This window comes from Protopterus annectens, chromosome 2.part0 (assembly GCF_019279795.1).
Source record: "Protopterus annectens isolate FY-2018-M chromosome 2.part0, PAN1.0, whole genome shotgun sequence".
In the NCBI taxonomy this organism is placed as follows: domain Eukaryota; kingdom Metazoa; phylum Chordata; order Ceratodontiformes; family Protopteridae; genus Protopterus; species Protopterus annectens.
The window spans coordinates 1,752,776,197-1,752,792,784 of record NC_056728.1 but is presented as its reverse complement, the minus strand read 5'-3'; the positions used below and the strand labels follow the sequence as shown (position 1 = coordinate 1,752,792,784).

Sequence of the window (16,588 nt, the reverse complement as noted above, 5' to 3'; positions counted from 1 at the left end):
TCTTCTTTATGGTGCTCCCATCCTTACTAACTTCAGGCTTCACAAAATGTAAAACTTGAACAATGGTATAACAAAGTTATTAAATTTGCAACAAATGCCCCTTTCAGGACCTACCACTGTACAGCACTAAAAAGCCTACATTGGTTAGAACTGTCTCATCAACTAACATATACACAGCTCCTTAGCCCCTATAAACTTATCCAGCATCCATCTGCCTGTTCAGCACTCAAAACCATTACACACAACCATGTTTCCAGTTGGTCAATGCAATCCAGTGACCAGAAACTCCTGTCTGTCTGCAAACCTATCAAATCTGCTGAGCATTGTCTGTACAAGGTTACTAAGGCCTGGAACTCATTACCTGTATCCATCAGGTCAATACCCCCTCTTCTCATCTTTCAAAACCACTCTAAAAGGACTTTCTAGCTAAAATCTGTCTCTGTTCTTGCTCAAAACCAGGATAAACTATATTCCTAAATGTGAACAAGTACCTCTTCATTCCTTATACCTCCTTACTCTCCCATCTTCACTTACTTCCTTCAAATTATTTTCCCTGACTTTTTCTCTAAATATACCATAAGCCTGTTTTTCCCTCACTTCATATTGCAATTTCTGTTTGTATTACACTAACTTACCTTTAATTTCTCTACAAACTGTCTAAAATTCTATAAATATTAAATGCTTGCTACACAACTTGTATTATCTTAACCAACGTTTTTATATCATGTCTAATGTGTTACAATTATTTAAAATGCTGATGTTTTTGTTTTATTTTTAAAGACTGTAAAATTACTGTTCTTAAATGTTTTGTAATAATTTGGAACTTTTCTCACAGGGCCTCCTCTGAAAATGGACTTCTACTCAGACTTTCCCAGTAATCAAATGTTAATAAACAAATAAAGGTTCAGGATACGCAGGGACATAGTAGACTTTACTGGACTAAAGGTGGATTTGGCAACCCTCAGACTGCAGCATGATTGGCAGGGTCATTATGGTCTCTTACTCTCTGCATGCTGGTTCCCCCACTATTGTAGTCTTTCAGGTTTCTCCTCATGCTACTAATGTTTTGTGCTTGAAGATAGCCGTCCAATATTAGGCCCATCAATTAAATATCTTTCCACTAAACATTACAGAGAAGAGCTTAAATAGCACTGTAATTGGTAGCCCTTAAGTGAAATCTGTCTTTTACAGACACACTTGTTAGCAAGATTTTCCAGAGACATCATGAAACTTGGAAACAATCCACAAAAATCTGACAAAAAAAAAAAATCACAACTATATACGATCTAATCTGAATAATTAGAGAAAATGTTCCCATATGTGGTACTTTACATTTTCTAGAAGTTGCCTGGAAGGGTCATGTGATTGGATGCACGGATAGTCATGTTTCTTCTAACACAAAAAGAACTGAAAGTGCTGTGATCCTACTTTCTTTTTCCATTGCGTGTTGTAGGACATCCTGGACTACAGCAGTACTCTAGTTCCATGCTGGGGAAGCCTGTAAAGCTCCGAACATCGGACATCTACCTGTGGCCAATTCCAATGGAAAAAAAATCTTACTGCAACAATAACCCTTGCAGTGAACATCTCGTTCAACTACTCTATTTTGTGTTTGCTATTTTGTGTATAGAGCTAGGCAGCCATATAATAGTGTACACACAGCAAATTATGACACTTCCAGATTTCACAGCTTAACAGTAACCACCATGTAGCAGCATATGCACAGACAGGTATCCTTGTGGAAGTATTCTCACAGCATGTTAACTATTTTGCTATGACAATCTTTATGTAGTTCAGCATATGAAACACTGTTAACATTCTCCACACAGTTACTCTGTAAGCAGTGCTATGTGACAGCTTGCCCAGGACAATACCTGATATGTGATGGCTCTTTTGGCATCTGGATCCACCTCTTCTTCTTCAGCTTCCTTTTCATCACTGAAACAGAGGTTGGCAGCACATAGTTAATTTCACATTAAATACATGAAGATAAACAGACCTGTTTTTGATTACTTTCAAGCTTTACTTTTTGATAATTGTAAATGTAAAGGTAATAATCTCATGCAACATACTGGGTGTAACTGACTACCCATGTTCATGTTTTCCAATCAAAAATGCTGTAAATGTTTGCATGTCTGAGTACAAACCTAACACAAACAGAAGGAAATAACTATGGCACATAGACATTTTGCCACAAATACATAAAGTTACTTTAAATTCTGCTCAATTGCAAGTCTTAAGCGTCTACAGTTTTTCTAAGACTGTTTTTAATCACTATTACTTACAAAAACGTTCACATCCCTCTAACTTTCCTTCAGCTTTGCTGAAGGCAGCAGACTAGCCAGGGAAAGCAAAAGTGCCCTAGCACTAGCCACAGACTCCTAGATCAGATGAAATGTTAAATTCTTTAAACTGTCCTGGGTCTGCCCTGGGGTCTCCACAAAGTCAGTTATGCTTCACACAGGGGACATTATTAAGTTGTCCAAACCACTTTAACATGCTCCTCTTAATTTGAAAAAGCAGTAGTAACTGTATGTTAAAGCCTGTGTGTGTCATTGATCTTCCCACACTTTTACACAGGTAGTAACTCAAGCAGGAGTAAAGAAAAACCTAACTGCTGTTCCAAGAACCTGTGCTCTTGCTTTTTTCAGTCATTACTAAGACTTGTGACCCCATAACAGAATACTGATGCATACTGACATGGTAAACTAACCCTCATGTCCAAGATTTCAGCACACACTTTACCACAAAATACGGTAACCATTTGAAATGTTGAGACCCGCTAGAGTGAATCCCGAAACACAGACACTGAATGGCTGCAAAAATGGACTTGCATAAAAGCTAAGCCCAAGATGGCCATTTCTCTACATATTCCCTTTCCTCCAAAGTATGGCAGTCTTGGAGGTGGTCTATATATGTTTGGGGAAATGTGGGGGCTTTGCCCCTCACATCAGTGGATGCAGGGGAGCCTGCTCCCTACAAAAAAAAAAAAAAAAAAAAAAAAAGGTTTAAATGAGAACAGCAATCTTTGAGATTCGCTCTTCTTCTTCTGTAATTTTGGCACCTTTTTTTTCCCATATCAGCACTCAGTATTTTAATGCCTACATTTCAACAGGGAGACCAAAATACAGGTTCAGTAACCACAAGACTGTGAACGTTGCATCAAATTGCTGGGCAGTTTAATGTTCCCCCTACTCATTAATCATTGTACTTATAAACTCAAGGATGTTTGACAAGAAATCCTACACACATACAAAAAATAAATAATACCTCAGCCTTCAAAGAAGGAAATCTGGGACACATACATTATGCAGCCTATTTCATATAATCGAAGGTTCAACTCCGCAAACCTCCATTCGTCAAGCCAACAAGAGCAAGCATTCACTCAAGCAAATGTTCACATCAGCAAATTACTATAACAGGGAATAGAATTACTTGGCTAACATTTTCCCTTTTCTCCACTATAGTGCAATCTCGGAATTGGTATATATAAGTGGGGGTGGGGTGGTGCAGCCCCCCCCCCCACCTTGGTGGGTTTGACATACTGCGCTGTGTGTGATGGTCGCAATGTTTGTCAACTAATTCCATTCCATGTTGCAGTAATTCGCTGATGTGAATGTTTGGTTAACTGAACCTTCGCTCTTGTCAGCTCGACAAATGGAAATTCATGGAGTTGAACCTTCAATTATATGAACTAGACCCATATTATGCATATTCATGGATGAGGTACTCAAAGTTATACAGACAGGCAGAATGCAATTAAGTGTCACTTTCATTTTGTTACAGCATCTTACATGTACATTTACAATAGCATAAATGTTACTGCGCCAAATAAACCCTTTCCCTTACAACACAGAAAGTAAACTCACACTGCTGCACTTTCAAATAATGCTTAATATTAAAAAACAAAGACCTATATTAAGAACAATGCTTTCTAATGGGAAGCCAGTTTCCTCCCAACTCCAAAAACATGCTTCTCATGTTAGTAACCTACTGAAAAATACATAAAAATCTCCCTAGGTTTGTGCTGTGGAACTATTCTCCACTAGTCTCCCCTATAAGAAGCTTTTCACTCCTCAAGTCCAACCGTTTTTCCAAAAATAAAATTAATAGTAACTAAGGTTTGGAGTCTAAAACCTTAATCAGCCCAACCCTCAACAACAACAAAATGCAGTTTTAAGGGTACTTCGGAATAAATAGCAGAGTCAGGGCACAAAAGGCAGAACACTCACTTTTGGTGCAGAAGGCTGTGGGTTCTTTTCCCACAGCAGGTAGACTGATTGACAATGAACTGCAGCATATGGGGAGGGGGGGTGGTGCTGCACTCCTGAGTGTCATCCTTTGGATGAGATGTTAAACAGAAGATCCCACAGCATCTATCGAAAAAAAAATAGGGGAGGTTCCCTGATGCCCTGGACGAATTTCCCTTAGTTGTATAAATACTACATTGGGTCTCCTCTGTAAAGAGACTACTAGCTTAGTGGGAATAACTCGATCAACAAAGAATAAATAAATAAAAATATAAACAGACACACAAAGGTATGTGATATACATCTGCTAAATTTCATTTTTACATAGATGTAGACTCCATAAAATTCTAAATCGGGTTCTTGTTTGGTGAAGGTATGATGAAATTCAGCTGTAACAGAAAACAAAAGAATTATAACAAGAGCAAAGACTGTCATACCTCATTAGGTGTTAATCAAGAGTTTGCGTGGATGCCTCACCTCTAAGACAGTCAAAGTACATACAGACAGAGAGAAAATTTCAGAAAACTCTACCAAACAATCTTCTTTTCAAAGTAACATTTTCACCTGCCTTGGTGATGTGGCAGCAACCCATATCCCCATACAGTCAATGTGCATTCTAAAGTTAACAAGATGGTTGCCATAACACAAAGGAAGAAGGGGCCTACCAGTACAGTGACAGTATATAGTTATGCCACACATGAACTAGATATTTAGTAGCAACTTAAGAGATGGATGTCTGGAAGAGAGTACAACACAAACTCTGAAGATACTGTACCTGCTCTTCTTTCATGGTAGGGGGATGCACACTCATTGACCTGTTTTCCACAGTCAAAGTCTAATCCACAGGGGACATTCTTGTCATAAGATGTGTACAACCCCTTCCCTCAGGACAGGCAAGATGGTACAAGGTTTTCATTCCTAATTCTGATTCAGCTCCTCCAGTGTCAGTCACGAGTCATTTGAAGAGCAGTTATGGCTTTATCCTTCTGTCATGGAACCAGTATATTGTGTGGTCACTTGACAGCAGCAAAAACAGAAGCATAAAAACTTTCAGCCTTAGACTTTGTACGCCTAACAATGATATTTGGTGTTCTACTGTCAACAGTTCAAAAGTGTGACTGGTGACTTATTTCCCCTTCAAATACCTCACTGTGCAGACATTGAAGAGATCCCACGAAGGTCATTTGCAAGGCAGAACTTCATTATCACGCAAAGTACTACGTTTCCAAGTACAACAGCTAAGATTCCGTTAGCAAACTGAAAAAAAATTGCACCTCCATCTCTTTGCTGTCTATAATCCAAGAGAGGCCAAAATCCAGTGATTAACATCAACATCCATACAACAATCACTGCCACAACAACTAAACAGCACAGACAGCAGACAAAAAAAACAGAAAGGAAAGCCATTCCCAAAAAGTCAGAATGGAAATCAACCATCTGATGCTATACAACTGTACTGTATTTTCCATTCCTTCCTGTCGTTTTGGTAGTAAATGCTTCTGGTACAAGTTATGAACTAGAAAGGGAAGAAAAAACTGTTAGCACACTATGCACCAAAGCATCATCAAACCAAATTGCATTTCCCAGCTTTAGAGTAGACATTTAGTTTTTAATGCTCACTGAAAGTATGTACAAAAAATACAGATCATGGACTCACAAATACAAGACAAACTCTCCCCCGAAAAAAGCTGCTGAAGTAGGAAGAGCCTTTGTTAAACAAGCTGCAACTTACCTTTTACTTGGCTTTGTTGAAGAAAAAATAATGATTAATGATTGGTTAGTTATATGTGCACCCATTCCATCCTCTTATTGCTCAAAAATATACTGTACAAAACTGCAACTCAGACTGCTCACCATAAAGTCATTATACTTGGGGCCTGAACTTACACTGTGGACTGGTCACTTAAGAACTTGGCTAAATAAAAACCTACTTAACCACCCATAACAGCTACTAAAAGACTGTTACTAGAACAAACACAACAATTCAGCAAACCATAACACTAACTAACTAACCAATCAGACACAGTACATTCCTCTACAAATCCTGCCAAACGGGAGGAGCGTCCCTAGCTTGGTTCCAACTTCTTGGACTAGTAAAAGACACCTTTCCCAGCCTTTATCACTATACGAAATATAACTGAATCCTCATCAACCTGCCTACTTACTGAACTGAACTCAATTAACTGGGCACCTGTGTTCTACAACATACTCCATGACAGTTTGTCTGCCTTGTTCAATTTACTAAAAAATTAATCCCAATGAAAACCAAATTATTATAATAAATTACGGCCATCTTCAGATCTTAGCAGCAAATACAAAAAACACAACTTAAATAAACCCAGCACCTTCAAACAGCAGAGGAAGCAAACACGTTTTAATACTACAATTGCTAAGCACCGGGACACACAAGATATTCCTAAGCAACAACAAACTAAAGTCCTTGAACAACTAAATCGTTTGAATGCTACACATTCTCAACAACAAACAGTACTAGAATTACCTGATCTAAGGATCTAACCTTGTCTGTAATTAACAAGACATGCTAGAGTGACAGGTTTGTGTCTCAGAAATTACTCCTTCTCTGTAACAGACTCGCCATTCGTGTGAAAACAGCTCCTCCCTAAGCCTACTCAAAGCAATTTAGATCAATGGAAGGGAAATCACAAATTCACCCCTGGCTTGTTGCCTGTGGTCCTTATGGACAGGGGCAATTTCTAGATACCCTAAGGTTCAGGCATATACCAAAGCCATTCCAACCTTTTGGCTGGGGCATGAATGTCTAGGCTTTAAAAGGCTCTAGGGCCATTAGCCTCGTAACCTCCTATGATCCTATGCCAAACAAAACGGTCTGTAATCCCATTACTTCCATTAGTATACACTTTCAGCCAAACCTATCCTACTCAAGTAAACCTCTTCATGAATTATTCCACTACCATCCATTTCACGTCAGAAGATAACCAAAAAGAAATTAATTACTTAAAATGGGTAATTACCAAGAGACAACCTATATTACTCACCCTATGTTACTAAAACTTTGCAGACACTCACTCTCACTTTATACATCTTGCTAAAATATTAAATTTTTTCACCACTAAAATATTCCCAGATCACTTTCAACATACTATCATACATCCACTGCTTAAATCACATAGCCCAGAAAACCATGATGACGACCACTCTGTTGCAAATACAGCTCCAATACCAAAATCTTTGAGAAACTCACCTACACACAGCATTTTGAAAACATTCAAAAACTCATCTTTTTTGACAGATAACATAACTTCAAGCCCAAATACAGTACTAGTATTGTCCTACTCTCTTACAAATTAAATGCCAACTTGGAATATGGTGAGTTAACAGGGACCATACCCCTCGACATAAAAAGGGCCCCTGAAACAGATCATCTTGATAGCCTATCACAAAAGCTACTGAAAATCAGGCTTTTCTGCTGAGGTTTGCAGATGATTTAGTTACCTGAACAGTAAATCTTTACATCAAACTCTGAAAAACAAATCCAAGCATTCTAAATAAAGGTGTTCCTCAATTATCAGTCCTAAGACTTCTACTATTCTTATTGTCTGTTAATGATTTATCCTGGGACCTACCCAATCTTAAATGCATGTTGTACGCCAATGATATTTTCATTAATAGGCCAAACCATAACAATTCCCTGGCTATTTCTTCCCACAATATTTACTTCCCTGGACCCCTGTCTAGCAGGGCGACTGACTTGATCCCCGGGGTGAATTTCCTATCTCCCATCCAATCGTCAAGGTTCCTTTTGAAGAAGGCCAAAGAAGTGCTCTACTTGACATGTATGGGCAGTCTATTCCAGAGTCTGGGGAGTCTCTGGGTCAGGAACCTATCCCTCCAGCATGTTTTGTTCATTATGATGACAAGATTTAGATCCCTGGAGCATGTGGCTCTGAGGGAATGGGGATTTCTTTAAGTGTAGCATGTCCAACAGTTCTGGGTTTGACATGGCCTTGCATGTTAAGCAGAGATTGCCTCTGAGTAGACTATATGCGACAGAGTACAGCTGGAGTTTTTTTTTAGACAGTCAGCACAGGGAATCTGCTATAGGCCTGTGATTCTTTTAGTGAGGTATTTCTGCGGCCTTTCCAGTTGTTGCCGATGTCTTGAGAGGTACATACCAAACGGGGCACAGTATTCTATAATGGGTCTAATGAGGGATGAGTACAGTGGGACAATGACCTCCTTTTTTCTGGATGAAAAGACCTTAGTGATGAGGTGTGCCACATAGAAGAATTTCCTGACTGTTGTGGCAATGTGGTTATCGAAAATGAGACCATTGTCCACATGTGTCCCCAAGTCTCTTATCACACTTTCAGTGTTTAGTGTACTGCCACCTATGTGGTAATTCATGGGTACATGTTTTTTCCCAAAGGGGATAACTATACATTTCTTGGCATTGAGCTTGAGCCAATTGCTCTAGCACCAAGCATCTGTTTCTGTAAGGTCCTTTTGTAGAATATCCACATAATTTGGGGATTCAATAATGGCTCCCAGTTTGCAGTAATCTGTGAACTTTGTTAGCCAGTGTCCCTTAGTGTTGGCCTGTACTTCACAGAAGTAGATGCCAAACAGTGGCAGTCCCAGGACTGAACCCTGAGGTATTCCACTTGTCACTTCTCTGGAGCTGGATTTGGAGTCGGCTACTTTTACAGTGTGGGTTCTGTCAGTAAGCCAGTTGGCAACCCATCGAGTGATGTAGGGACTAATGCCCAGCTTAGTAAGTTTATCTATGATTCCATAGTGGGGGATAGTGTTAAAGGCCTTGGCGAGGTCCAGATAGGCTGTGTGGAACACCTTACCTTCGTCCACAGCTCTGGAGACTGATTCAAAGAAGTCAATCAGGTTCAGGAGACAAGATCGGCCCTTCAGGAACCCAAACTGTTTGGGGTCCAGTCTTTGAAGGTTGCCAATGAACCTAAACAAATCTTCCGCCCAATTAAATACTTCCCTACAAAATTATCTTTATAACCTCTGGAACTGGTTAAAAAACAGTCCGGTTTTAAATACCATTGTGACACCACACCACTGAACCTGTAATCAAGGAGCCTCAATCCTCACCACTGGCACCAGTGGGGGATGTATTTTGGGAGGATGACAAGTACAAACACAGCATTTCCAGACGCAGGTCTCTGAATCAAGTGCAACTTCCCTTAACAGCACACAGAGACCACAGTCAGTCCCGGGGCTGGTTTCTCCTCCTTTCTCCAGATCCCCAATAAGACTCCCCTTTGGCACAGCTATAGAGCTGAGACCTCAGCTGAGTGACCAAGCCAAGACCTCCAGCACCCTCTCTGTCCAACCAGTGCTTTGTGTCCCTGCCCAAGTAGCTGACACACACACTCTCTCTCTCTCTGAGGTTTGATTTACACACACACCTGGGAAAGGCTGGCACAGGTTTACTAGCTATGCCCTCTTCTGCCCAGACTATAAGGTAGTTATCACTGCCACCAGTCACTCATCAGCTACTTTAAGGCCCTTAACAAAGGGTGTCCAATCTTTCTGTGTACTGTTACTATCAATACAAATTATAGTTTGACTAAGAGCAAGGCTATTAGGAGTGGCCCACAGTATCACCAAATAAATATGCAAGTTCTCTTAGAACTTAAATATCTATAGACAGATTAGCTACAATGAAAGGTTTAAATATATTTATTAATAAATAATAAAAGAACAAGACAAAACTAAATATACATTTACAGCGACATCAGAGTTCAAAATCACAAGAAATATTTACAACATTGCAGGTCAGTTGTCAGGTCAAAGACAGAATACAGAATGCTGTCTCTCTCATAGTTCTTAAATTAATACCTCACATATTATTGCTGGGATAGCTTGCAGAATGACATAATTTCTTGTCATCTATATCAGGTAAATCCCCAACTGCTGAAAGCTAGCTGTATTTAGCATCCACCTGTGAAAATACACATACAAGGGCTTTTCCTCAGATCTTTGCATATCCTGGAAGGCATAAAACAATAAAACACTTTCAAGACAATACAGAAAACTTCTCAGCCTAGACAAAGTGTCTGTTCCTGCACTGAAACTGAAAGACAACCTCTTTTTTATGGCCTAGCAATAATGTAATTTGATTTCAGCTATTTTCTGAAGTTTTGCAAGTTAACCTCCTGTATTCCAGTTTCTCCTGTTAAAATATATACATTTAAACAGTTACAATAGTGTAGGTACATTTCTGTTATATTCCAGTAGGGTACACTGTGGATACATTTCAAACAGCACTTTGTAAAATACCTCTTCAGCACATGTCTGTACAAACCACATGACATACAGCTCTAATACATTTGTAACACATGTTGACATTCACAAATGACACAACCATTTACAAAATTCCACACAGCTGTACTGGCAGTATCTCCTTTTGTGACGAGCACCACACACACAGACAAGCCTAGTCTCAAGCCCTTACATTTGATTGACCTTAATCGCACCCTCCTTGCAGGTAGTTATCAGAAACACCTAGGGATAACACTAGATCAGTGTCTCACCTTTCACTCCTATGATGAATTAGACTCAAAGTACTAATACAGGTAAAAGTTACCTGTAATATTTTCCATTTGCTTACTGAAGAAGCTAGGCCATCTATAGCCATCAGCACATTACTTCCTCCCATAGAATATGCCCTTCCAGGTATCCCTTCTCTTTCTCCACAAAACATTTCTAGCCTTCAAACTACATAAAGTATGATACTAAGATTTGCACATCCAAGGACACAACATGATCACCATTGCACTGCTGTACTGAAAAAACTGGCTTCTCATAACTTTAGGGCTACACTTTTCTTAAATTGGCATTCAAACTATTAAATAACAAGTATTGCCTTCCACTCAAAAACAAAAAAATTACATTACAAAAACAAATCACCAAGAAACCAGGATGTTTGGATATTTTTTTACAGGATGGTATTCTTTACAGACCTCCTTTTACACTTACCTTAGCAGAAATAAATTTCACTAAAACTGCCTAGTTTTCAGGGACAAGCTACCCTCACAAGTCAGAAAGGCAGATAACAACATTTATGAACCTTCTCAAAATATTTGTTTAAAGGAAGCAAGTGTATGCATTTTGGCCCACGAGAACAATGGTAATACTCACTGGGAGAACTCCATCCAGAAAAATGTATCCATTACTAACCTTCTTTGCGACTGTATTGGTAATATCAATCTGTCCCAAAAGGTATACATCACTGTACATGTTATGTTCTCTTGAATGGTATTATGCAGCACAAAGCCAACACCCCCTATTGTCCTCCTTGTTTTCATTTTACTTATGTTGTCTCTACTCTACTCATATTAGTTTTTCAACACTTTCCTGTAAGCACTTGGTACTCTTACCTTACTCCTTACAAGCTCCCTTATACTTCTGCCTTCCCACACCCCAGTAAATATATTCATCATATTTCCTGCATATTGCCTAGTTTTCATAATTCTTTCATTTTCAGCTTTTACTGTTTTTCATAAAAGCTCTGCTATGTTGTTGATGTGTATTGCTACATGTATACTCATAGTAAACAGTTGTATTTAACATTTTCATACAACTGTAACTCTAAACTTTTGTACCAGACATCTTGGCCTGGTTCATGCCTAAAAAGGGTCCTTGGGACTAGTGCACCTAACAGTTTATCAAACAAAAAATTATCAAATAAATGAACACAAAATGTTAAGCTCTAATTCCCTGATTAACTACTTAATCCAGTTAATGGCAGTGGGGAGTCTGAGCAAAACCGGGCACTCGTTTTGTGCAAGGAATGATTAGCTAATCTTAGAAAGATCACTAGCCCATCATAGGGCACATGGACACATACGCACACCGTGGGCAAATCAGGGATCACCAATTCATTCACAGTACATAAACGGCATGTGTGAGAAAAATTAAAACATCAAGCAAAAAATCTACGAGGACAAAGGAGAGACATGCAGAGTTTGCACAGAAAGTACCCAGCCAAGAAATGAACTGAATAAATTTGTTGGCTGATAAATTTAGTTCTAATTTCACCCCCATCACTCACACTTCCCCCTCCCCTAATGATATGACCTCTACAATTTCTCCCCCAACTATCATTAAAAAACAGGGCCTTACTACACTCTCCATAGCTTAAAATACTGCATCAGTGGGTCCTGACAATATTCCAGAATGCTTCTCAATTTTTTAATTTCTCCAAGTTTTTTGGGTGTCTAATACCATGACGGGAATGGTCCCCATTCCTAAATCAATGTCTGACTAAAGTTTATGAAATTAGTATTGTTTCAATTTTTGATGTTAGCCAGAGGTGCTCTTCACAGCACCCGCAATGTGCCCAGTAATGATTCCTTCTGCAGTTCGTACAGATTTACATGCATCAGTAACATATTTAGATGCAAGACCTGCTACTCATACTATTACTGAACTGTCTGGGTATCTTTCTTCCACATTGTCCTTGTTTCTGTCTGCAAATCCTTGTATTTTATGACTTTGTGCCTCTCTGTATGTAAGACACTGTAGTCACCGGATGTAACAATTGCAATGATCAATGATACTTTTGTCTTCTTTTCATGGATAACTATATCCGGTTTTTCACATCTAGTTCTTGAACTGTTGGCAATGGATGATCCCATGTGATATAAACTTCATTTTCTATGATGCTTTATGACTCATGTTTTCAGGGTTTTTCAGCTACTTCAAATTTATAATGTTTGCACAATCTGCAATGAACAGTCTTGCCACATTTTATGCCTTTCGGTATACAGTCCTTCTGCCATTAGTGTAACACACCCAGCAATAAGATGTACAACTGTTTCCAATTCTGTTTTACAAAATCTACATTTCTCTTTTTTTCCCACATGTTCAATGGACTTTGTAAACAGTGTGACGTAGTCCACTTTCTTGGGCCATCAATATTAACCTTTTGTCTTTTGGTTTTAAATTCACCTCTCTGTAACCATTCTTGCATTTGATCCTGATCAACATGTGGTTGTTCCAAGAGTGTTCTGAGTGTTCTATACTTATGCATTTTCCACATTTCTTCCTTCTCATCTGACCTTTCACCTTATATTCTATCTTTTGTTTTTGGCGCATTCAGTTGCTGCCTGATTTTTATCAACTTCTGGTTTGATTTCCATTCCCGCTTGACACTGATACGCTTCAGCTAAACGAAGCAGGGGAAATCATTTTAGGCTTATTCTCCTCATGTTTCAAAACTTTTTACTATGTTTGGGGGTCTTGTGAGGTCAGCAAATATGTATGCAGTCCCAAGACTGCAGATCTATGCATGTAGTCAGTTTTGAGAAGACTCATACCTCCTTCAGAATGGGGAATATATAATCTTGGTATGCATTGATTTTTATAAATCATTTGAAGAGCATGAAGCATCCTTCTTGTATTCCTGTCCAACCTATCCAACACCTTTTGGGGCCAGTCAATAGGACAGGAAGAGCAAATTGGTTTACAGTATGCACTTTGTTCAAAGATGTCAACGCTGTTTTCAGTATTAATTTTAGTCTTCTATAATGTTCCTTATTAAGTTTTATTCGCATTTTTCATGTTTTACTGTTGATCCTTCAATTCCCAAATATTTACACATTCCCTCTTGCTCAAGTTCTTTTATATCACATTCCTGTCCTAAACTGATGTTTTCTTGGTGCTGCAGCTTTCCTGCTTTAAAGGTTGCTTTTGCACATTTATCAAGACCAAATGACATTCTTATATCATCTGAAAAAGTAACTATGCAGTTTTAAATCATCTACAAAAAGATAAGTCTTTACAATTTGTTGTTTTCTGGGAGCCAAATTGTAGCCATAACCTTACCTGTTAAGTAGACAGCTTAGTGGGTTAAGCGCAAGACTAAACAGCAGCGGTGACAGAGTCATCCTGGAATATCCCACTTTGAATTTTTATCCCTAGAATAATAATTTGTCCTTTATCATGGTTTAACTGCCAAGTGTTTTTACACTGTTTTATGATCGCAGCAATGCAATCAGTGTAGGGTATATCTTATACATGTTTAAGCACTCTTTTATCCATGAATGTAGGATACTGTCAAATACTTTTTTGTAGTCTATTCCTGCCATACTTCAATTCTTCCCCTTTTTACAGTGCTCCATTATGACTTTATTTAACAGCAAATGATACGCATATGACTTTCTTTTATTACCCTTTTGTTCTACTGCCATAATGGAGTTTTCTTCTAAATGACTACAAACTCTGTCAGCATCAATTCCAGTGTACAGTTTCTGCGTCGTCGGAAGGCAAGTTATTGGTCTATAGTTTTTAGGATAGCTTGCAGGTTCGCTCTTAAGTAGATGCATTGTTTTTCCTGTTGTTAAACAGGCTGCTGTCTGTTGAGGCTGCACATATAAATAGTTCTTACTCATGGCTAAATCTTCATGTAAAGATGTTAATACTTTTAGCCAGAAGTTAGGATGCGGCAGTGGTGCAGCGGTAGCATTGTTGCCTCACAGCAAGAGGTTCTCTGGTTCAATTCTCGGCTGGACTGCCATCTGTGCAGAGTCTGCATGTTCTCCCTGCATTCATGTGGGTTTCCTCCTGGTGCTCCGGTTTCCTCCCACGTTTCAAAGACATGCGTCTGGAGTGTTTCTCCCTGGGCCTCCACTGAAAATTGGCTTTGTTCCAAGTCAGACTTTCCCAGTAAACAAATGTTAAATTAAAAAGGTACTGCATCTGGGCCTGTGGATTTTCCAGTTAGGAGCTTTTCTAAACTTTGTTTCAATCTCTCTGGCCGTTACTTCATTCCATTGCATATCATGTACATTTGAACTTCTTATTCTTTCTTTTACTTTTTCTATCCATTTAGCATCTTTGTTATGTTCGACATGATCTACACAGATATTTCACCAAAACTTAGCTATTTTTTTTGGTGGTGTTTCAATTCCTTTTGCCTTGATTGCCAATTCTCTCAAACTTTTTTGGGTCATCAATAAGTTGCTTACTTTGTACTTTTCCTTTATATTTGTGTTCATATCTTCTGAGTTTTTCTGCCTGTGCCAATATTTTTAGTTTACTATTTGCGATACTGCCTGTTAAATCCTGATCTGTTCTGATACTGTGCATTGCCTTAATCACATCTATCTTTCCAAGTATTTTTGTTGATCTGTTCCCTCTTTTATACTCTTAACAGTGACACCTCTTGTCTTAATTGCTTTGTAGTTTTTTTCTATTAGATTTTGGTATTGGAGCTGTATTTGCAACAGGGTGGTTGTCATTGTGTTTTTTGGGCTATGTGATTTGAGCAGTGGATGTATGATAGTATGTTGAAAGTGATCTGGGAATATTTTAGTGGTGAAAAAATTGAATATTTTAGCAAGATGTATAAAGTGAGAGTGAGTGTCTGCAGAGTTTTAAGTGGTAAGACTATCTGTTATTAGATGCACAGAATATATCCCATTTACTTCTGTTGTATCACATGAATCTCTACAGACACTCCTAATTACAGTGTTCATTTATTTTATCAAACTTCTAACTTTTTGGATTTTATTGACTTTCTGTAGTCTATTTCTTTCATTGATCTTAATACGTGTGTCCATTTCTATTAAATCAAACAACTCTTCTCTTAGATCATTTTCTTCTAAACTGAGGGCACATTCTTTGTTCTCCACTTCCTGCAAGCAATCCATAGAAAGTTTGCAAGCATCGTCCTGTGCAACATTCTCTTCAGTTTCCCCTTGTGTCATCCGTTCCACTTTCATATAGGAGCTCACTGACCTATCACTCCACATCATTGACTGTCAGAGTTGCCACAGTTTCCTGTTCCTTCTTTTGCTGTGCAACTTCAACATTTGTACTGGTTTCCTATGAAAGGTTCCAAAGTATCTTCATATTTCAAGTGATCAGATGCTTCCCACTCCACTGGTTTCTCCTTAATTTGGGATCCATTGCTCTATCCTGCTGTGATGTTATCAGAGTTAGATTTTCTATACTAAATCCTTCACTTTGCAGGTAATCCATAATGTCAGTTTCTATTTCTTTAACTTCTCCATTAATGATCTTATTCTCTGCATTGTAAAATTTTTCACGTCAGGATGCTTTTGCCTATATTTCTCTTCACACATCTTTGGTGCTAAGCTTTTTATATCAATTGGTTTTACTTTCTCCTTTGCATAAATATTGCAGCATATCAAATCTCTTTTTCATTCACGTCTATATTTTTTCTTCAGATGTCTTCTGCCTCTCCTGTTTCTCCCTACTTTGCGGACTCGTTTCATCATGCTGTGATATAACCTGTGTTAGACGTTCTGCGCTAAATATTTCACTTCACAAGTATTACATAACTTCATGTTCTATTTTTCTTACTT

General features: G+C 38.5%; 1 protein-coding gene across 1 annotated transcript in view; it reads right to left on the bottom strand.

The window, feature by feature from the left end:
- The window catches only part of UTP3 (UTP3 small subunit processome component), a 656,101-nt gene that overhangs the window by 135,694 nt on the left and 503,819 nt on the right, over positions 1–16,588 (bottom strand). The window contains exon 13 of the mRNA XM_044060443.1: positions 1,875–1,938. Coding sequence (XP_043916378.1) covers positions 1,875–1,938 — 64 coding nt within the window. The remainder of the gene's footprint in view (positions 1–1,874; positions 1,939–16,588) is intronic.